The sequence below is a fragment of the Monopterus albus genome, unplaced genomic scaffold, assembly GCF_001952655.1.
Source record: "Monopterus albus unplaced genomic scaffold, M_albus_1.0 scaffold31.1, whole genome shotgun sequence".
NCBI lineage: Eukaryota > Metazoa > Chordata > Actinopteri > Synbranchiformes > Synbranchidae > Monopterus > Monopterus albus.
Genome location: NW_018127911.1, coordinates 5,679,844 through 5,687,555, shown reverse-complemented (window position 1 = coordinate 5,687,555; position 7,712 = coordinate 5,679,844). Strand labels below are relative to the sequence as shown.

At 39.0% G+C, this 7,712-nt stretch overlaps 1 protein-coding gene across 1 annotated transcript in view; it reads left to right on the top strand.

Moving 5' to 3' along the window:
* LOC109958334 (C-C chemokine receptor type 8) overlaps positions 1-3,082 on the top strand; it is a 4,006-nt gene extending 924 nt beyond the window's left edge. Inside the window, exons 2-3 of the mRNA XM_020596880.1 lie at positions 496-1,095; positions 2,894-3,082. Of these exons, the coding sequence (XP_020452536.1) occupies positions 532-1,095; positions 2,894-3,082 (753 nt within the window). The 5' untranslated portion in view covers positions 496-531. The remainder of the gene's footprint in view (positions 1-495; positions 1,096-2,893) is intronic.
* The last annotated feature ends 4,630 nt before the right edge of the window (positions 3,083-7,712 follow it).

Genomic DNA, 7,712 nt, shown 5'->3' with positions numbered 1-7,712 from the left:
ATTCAGTGAACACATAGAATGATATACTCAACTAACTATGTAAACATAATTGTAACATATAAGTAGGCAAACTTATGTGTGCTCTAAACTAAATCCTAACTATTCATTTTCTTAATATGATAAAATAATCATACGCACCCAAAGTAAACAAACAAGTTAACTAATCAACAAACATAGTGTCAATCTTCTACTAACTAAGTTCTTAATTCAGTCTAATATTAAACCTAATCCTAATGTATTATTTTGTTAACAATTTTACTCAACAGTAATTACCTTTCTTTACTCTATACTGCCAGCAACCTGTACTTCTCAACCACATGTTGAGTATCCTTTCCTTAAAATGGGGGACATTTTCTGCCAATAACCAGAATGACAGATCAGCTGTTTTCTAAAGTAACAACAGCTGTCCCCAAGTGAATCTCACTCAAGCTGGTAAAGCTGGACAAATGTCAAGTCCTGTCCTGATTATGCTTCCTCCTCTGCCCCTCTCAATAGCTGGGTTTCTACAGTGGGACTTTGTTTGTGACCCTAATGAGTGTGGACCGCTACCTGGCCATCGTCCATGCAGTAGCAGCCATGCGTGCCCGGACACTCTGCTATGGGATCACAGCTAGCATCATTATCTGGGTTGTATCTGTCATCATGGCCATCCCTCAGGTTGTATTTGCCAACGTGGAGAATGAAGAAGGCGTAAAGCAGTGCCAGCGGCTATACCCACATGAGAGTCAGCAGTTTTGGAAAATGCTGCGAAACTTCAGTGAGAACTCAGTGGGTCTTTTTGTCTGCCTTCCCATCATAATTTTCTGCTATGTGAAAATCCTTCTTGTGCTTTCCAAATCCAGGAACTCCAATAAGGGCAAAGCTGTAAAGCTGATATTTACTATAGTGTGTGTGTTTGTGGTGTGCTGGGTTCCCTATAATGTCATGATATTCCTTGAGACGCTGCAGCTATTTGATATTCTGAACACCTGCGAGGCTTCAAAAACCATCAACTCTGCCTTGACCTATGCTGAGATTATTGCACTCTCTCACTGCTGTGTAAATCCAGTCATCTATGCATTTGTAGGGGAGAAGTATAGAAAATCAATGGGCAAAGTGCTAACTAAGTATTCCTGCTTTTTTTTAGGCTTTCAGTTACAGAGACACAACAGAGACTTCCAATACACCTGTAAGATCAGATTATTAAACATACCATGCTTCTGTGTGGTGGAGGTGGGTGCAGTGATGTTGTCTTTCTTTTTTCACTGAAATTTAGAAACTACGAAGACAGCAGTTTTGTGTGTGTGTGTGTGTGTGTGTGCACGGAGCTTCTAGAGCTGTAAAATTGTATTCAGCTTATTCCTAGTAGCAAAGGAATGATTCATTTGGAAAATATGTAGAATGTTATGAAACATCTGTTCAAATCACATAATTCAAACTGTGCTTGTAACTTGTAAAGCTGTATTTTTTAAGTAAAGCAAAATAAAGAAAATAAAACCCGATTTCTCCCCCTTTAATGTTTTGATAGCAAGAGTGGAAAAAAACGCTCAGATCTTTGCTCCGCTTACACTGTTCGTTCAGGCATGTCTGCATGTAAGTGTTGTGTGTGTGCAATGCTACAAGCTGCAGTAAGCCTCTTGACACAGTAGAACATTGCCATCCATTACCTTGAGGTGACAAAGCTATTTCCTGTCAGTCAAGCTTCACAGCTTGTAACTATTTGACAAGAAGAGGATCTTACAGTTCAGCTATGACTGACTAAAAGTGTGGCACAAAATGTTCAGATCTGTGATCTTCAGATGTTAGTCAGAACTTTCCCCTAAACTGAGAAAGTAATTTGCTTCCTAGACACGGTGCTGTTTTGAGACAACTCTCAGTCTAGGCTGGACTCAGTGTCAGTAGTATCACAAAAAAGCACAACTCTGCACGCAGAGCTCCGTAAGCCTCTAGCTATATGTGCCTGTAGGTCTGGCTCGAGTCACCTTGCATGTGTGATTCCCACAAGTCCACCCTCATAACTTAAGTATTTCCCTTTTCCATTAATCACTCAGTCTACTGAATATAATTAAATCTCTTCAACACTAACATGTGCTCAAAACCACCTTTACCTAAAAATGGCTACTAACTACTGGCTGAAATGCCAATGTATAGCAACTGTGTACTTTGGAAACAGGCTAGCAGAATGGTACCTATGGACAGATCTCAGACCAGCTGTCACACTGACCCCTCAGCCATGGTAAATGATCTGCTAGGACAAAAAGACTGAATGCACAGTTGAACTAACCAGACAACATGGAAGGGAGCTTTCAGGATGGCAAAATGTTTGGGATGGCTGGTAGGTTGTATTTTTATTTGCTTCATTCACCTGCTGCTTTAAAGTGCTTTAGATTTGTGTTATTGCTCATCTACTTTATATTTCACTTTTTATGTGGCATTCATGTGGACGGCAAAGTAAGGATGTCATTGTACAGGGAAACACGTTTCCTAACTGTGCATATGACAAATAAACACTTTGACCTTGACCTTTGACCATGATGGCAGCTATGATAGTAACAGTATGTACAAGAAGCTGATTGGAAGAAACTTGATATACACCTAGATCAAAACCTAAACAGAGAAAAGTTGAAAAACCTGGTTTTGCAGAGGTCTACTGAGCCTTGATCAAAAGGCTATGGTAGGACACTGCTAAAAAATATGACTTAAAGAATATGGTTTACTAGGTGATTTGTCCTGTTGGTGTTGACAGCAGAGCATCTTTGGATAGAGGGACACACCTCTAGACAGACTCTCTGTGAAAGGCAAGAGGCTGATGGCTTCTCATAGGTGGGTTATAACATAATGCATAATAAAAACACCTGCTAACAACCACATGAAGGGTGGCTGCATTGTGGTGATCATGAAAGCTCTGCTTTAGAGCTCTAGGGACCCTAAGGAAGTTACTGATGAAAAAGGAAGAAGGAACAACTGTGGTGACAAACTGTCTGACGCCACCAAAACCACTGGGCCCTATCTCATGATACGGCTGGGGTTGTTAATCCTGAGAATCCTCATCATGGGCTGTCTCAAGGTGGAAATTCGATCCTCCTTATGGAGGAGAGCTTAAGCCACATATAAAGAGGCAAGTACAGGAGCACTAATCCATACTTTGAGCTTTGCTACCAAAGAGTCACATCAAGAGAGGAAAAAAATAACCTACACCAGAAGCAAGAAGGATGAAGAAGAATATGACTACTATCAGATGCAATCACACCATTTTCAGCAAAGCAGGAACAAAAAAACAGGAGTGAAGCAGGGTGTGTACTGCAGATGAACCAGCAAATAGGCTGAGGGAGGAGAAGTAATTACAAAGACTAACCCTGGGTGGGATAATGAGCAACAGATGTAAGCAGTGAGGCAATCGGTGGAGATGAGGATGGTGAACAAGCAACATACAGTAAACAACTTCAAAATAACAGCACAAAACAGGAAGTTGGACCAAGACCATGACAAAGTGAGGTTTAAGAGGAAAACATTAAAGAGCCCATGGCATGCTTTCCCTAGTTTTCTGACTTATCCTCCTGCTGCCCTGTGACCAGAGGATGTGGAGAAAAATATAGGGCCTGAGGTTACTACATGTCCAGGAATGTTCCTGTATAGGGTTTCGCTGTTTTACCTGACCGGGTCTAACCTACAAGCAGCTGGCCAGTGAAGCCCCCTGGGGAGCTAAATGACTCATCAACCCTGGATTCCCCTGGAGCACAGTACCTGTTTGTTTTGACTGCTTGAGGCCAGTGTGTCTGCTGCATGTGATGTGATGCAGGTTAAGGAGTGGATTAACGGTCCATGATGTTATTGTCGGAGCTACTCTACCTGTTGGAATTAATTTCACTACATTGGGAATGTATGTGGTCATGTTGGGGAAGACTCAGTGACCACCGGTTGGATTTACCGAACTTGGAGCCACTTGAAAGGGAGTGATGTTTCTATTATTTGCATGTCTGTTAATGCTTTTTCACATGTATTAACAAATTTCAGTATTACGCTTAATGCTTTAATGCTCAACAACTGATATTGAAAGTTAAATTCTTTTTTGCTGTATCATGTTGATTTTTTTGGTAGCCAAATGAGATTATTGAAATATTTGAAAGGTAGTGATGTTTCTATTATTTGCATGTGTGTTAATGCCTTGTTACTGTAAGGTTAGAGACAATTGTTGTAAGGCTGGAGAAGTTACTATATTTGTTATGCCAGTTAAAATATGAGGTTTCTTACCCGCTTTGTTTAGAGTGTTACACATCTCTTTTCATCAGTTCATATACCATTATTTGTGAGAATGTTTTTAGCTACACACCACTTAATCAACAGACACACACATTGATTTGCTTCATGTTTTGACTATTGCTATGGCCAGCTGCAAAGCTGGCACCAAGAACAAGTCGCGGTTGATGTTCCAGTGTAGTATGGGGCTAGCCCAACCGAAGAGATAAATGTATAGGCCTGGTTTGGTTCAGGGTCTTTCATCTTACATCTGCCTGCGAGCAGTTTGGAGGTGCATGATACCTGAGCGTGTAATGTTAATTTTACCTGTGATCCTTTGAATAAATCAGCACTGTTTTGAAGTTACTTGGACTGTCTCGTCTCTCAGAGTTAGCAATGGTAACAAGAGCCATAGTCCTGCACCATTCACTATTATTGAACAACGGTTCATGGTTTTTCTAGACTTTTGGAGGCTATAACATTACTGTGGCCTACACAGACGCTCAAGCATCTTTCATTTTCCCGCTGAGCTGGAGATCCGATATGCGGTCCTGATCTGACTGGTGTTCCCTGATGAGAGTGTGACCCCCTGGTTTCAGTCACAGTTGTGAACAGTCCCACACATCAACGGGCCGGCCAGAAACTATAGGTAAGCGGAACCTTTGGTTTATATATAAACTCCGCACATTGAATTAATTCTAAATTAAAGTTGATGTGTGGGCTGCCCACTCTCGACGTTCTAAATTGGATCCAAAACAGTAAGGTTAATGAAACACACTTTTTTTTCTGTTTTTGAATGCTGTGCTGGTTTGTTCATTGTTAGCAATGGTAACAAGAACCAAAGACCTACAGCATTATAGCAGTTAAAATATGGGGTTTCTCACATACCCACTTTGTTTAGAGTATTACACATATCTTTCCATCGGTACATAAACCATTGTTTACCGATCTATAGAGGAGAAATTCCAATTAATTAGTGCTGTTGTGCTGTTCACTTTGGACACAACACTGGCAGCAGGAGTTGTGTGCGTTCATGAACTATCCTCTCATTTTTAGGAAGAGGTTCTCTGGTTTTATCATTCTGAAATAATTACATACTATTTGGAGTAATGATGAGTACGAAGCTAATCTAGAGGTACCCAAGATTAAACATTAAATGGCTGGAAATGAGCATGTTATGGGCTATCTAAGTCATTATTAAATTTTGAAGCATTCAACTGATATGGAAAATCAGATAATATGATTCCTTTTGAAAATGTCATCAATGAAGCAAATATTGTAATGAAATTCCAGTATAACAGTGTAAAAATGATAGAAAGAAGTAATTATGGAAATATGAAAATGATTTTCAGTGTGTGTGTATAGATAACAATAAAATAGAAAAAAAGTATGTAAAGTTAGTTTGTTTTGTGTCATACAACAACAACCTATTGAATAACAAACTAGTGATTGTTCAGCTACGGACTGGCTCAGAATGAAGCATAAAAATGTTACTTCAACAGTTCCATCTCATTTTGCTCTTTAGATATTAGGAAACATTTTTAACTACACAGCAAAAGTAATTTCCTTCTTAAACTCTGTGGTAATTTGAGACAAATGTCAGCATAGGCTGCACAGATGTCAGCAGTATCATTTCCTCATGCACAGTTCTGCAAGCATAGCTCTGCAGGCCTCCAGCTGTATGTGCCTGCAGGTCTGGTCCGAACCACTTTTTAAAACTTGCATATGTGGTATGATACTTCGTACCTGCAGACAATGTGGGCTCTGACATTAAAGTTTCGAGAGCAACCAACCATACAGCTGTTATATAACAAACCACAAGCCCACTTGGTTAGGGGGTGGGAGTTTGTTTTAAAAAAAAAGGTTTGCATAGTCGCCACACCTTTTCTTTGATTGTGTGCAAATTATTTCTCACTCCTTGTAAATTCTCACTTCTATTGTACATAATCAGACTGAAGGTGCAGCTGATTATATCTTGGTATTGGCCGTCAACCTCATCTTCTCATTCTCCAATGAATACCAGTATCAGCTATCTCCCAGCATTACAAACCACTAGCAGGTAAAGGTTTTTTTCACCTTTATATGCACATGCTTTTACATATGTTTTTATTTGACATCTCTATACTATTTTTATGTGCAAGTGTGATATGGCTCTTTCCGTCAGAGGGGTTTTGAATGTGACCATTATTATTCCAGATATGACAAGAGGTTTACGTGTGGTTATAATATTTAATATACAATAAAACATCAGAATAAGAAGTCAGTGGACTAGGACTATAAAGACAGACTGATGACTTTATTCATTATTTATTATATATTTTTAAAGGAACATCTTAAGAGGAAAAGAAAATGACCTCATTTATATTAACTTTCCTGTATCTGGACAGTTTTAAGTATTTGGATTAGATTACAATGTCTATGCCTTGTTTCATGCTATGTCTTGCTATGGGTGGAAAAAAATAATGGCCGTCCCACTGCATACTTTTTTAAATCCAAAATCACTTTGTAGAAAAGATACATTCTAGTCACTGAGCAATTGTATAACCAATGAACAATTATGTTTCGTTCACAGTGGAACAGTATTGAGTGAATAAAAATAGCACAGAGACAGCCTCTACTGTAATCACACAAAATAGCTCATTTGCAAAACTTGAATTTTTTAGCTTTTGAAACTGCAGTATTGTCATGCAGGCTCAGACAAAAGCTAAAAAACAAAAGTGCATAAAACAGTGGAGTTACCCTCTATCATGATTAAATTACCTTAGCCTATCAGAGAGCCATTTACTGAGTTTTCACACATTCTCTTTTTTGGTGTGCAAATTATTTCTAACTTTTTCTGTATTGTAGCTAAGTTAAAAGGGTGGGATTTGGGGTTTGAGAGCTATATACTGTACAAACCCAGCTTCATAACTTCAAGCAGTGGCATTACCTTATATACAGTATATAACCTTAGCCCATAGAGAGCCAGAATAATCTCCTCTGCCATCAAAACTTTTCAACACCAACATGTGCTCAAAACCATATCAGCTCAGGAAATCATTTGACAACATTTAAATGGCCTCAGAATTTAAGAGACAGACTGGTCCAGCCTTAAATAAATAGCCATACTACTGTTATTAGCTGCCTATACTCCCATTGCCAAATCAGTCTGCAAGTTGCAAGCAATGTGGTCACTGTGCACTATGTTCTGACTCTTCACTGACTAACTTCATCATGACATATAGAGCAACCATGTCTCTGCACAGTCATTAAAGCTGTGATAAATAGGTAATCAACTTCTCAGACAGAAAGTAGACCCATCTTCAAGTCTATGTTTTTATGTTTTTATTCATCAAGGGCTAAAAAACAATTGTGTGGACCTCACCAACCTCTGTACAAATAAAATACTCTCAGGTGTTAACAAAAAACACAGCAGACTTCAATATGTGGTTACCTTTTCCCAAAAGTAAATCAACATTAAAAAACCAGGTGGGAAAATAATAGTACACTCTATAATT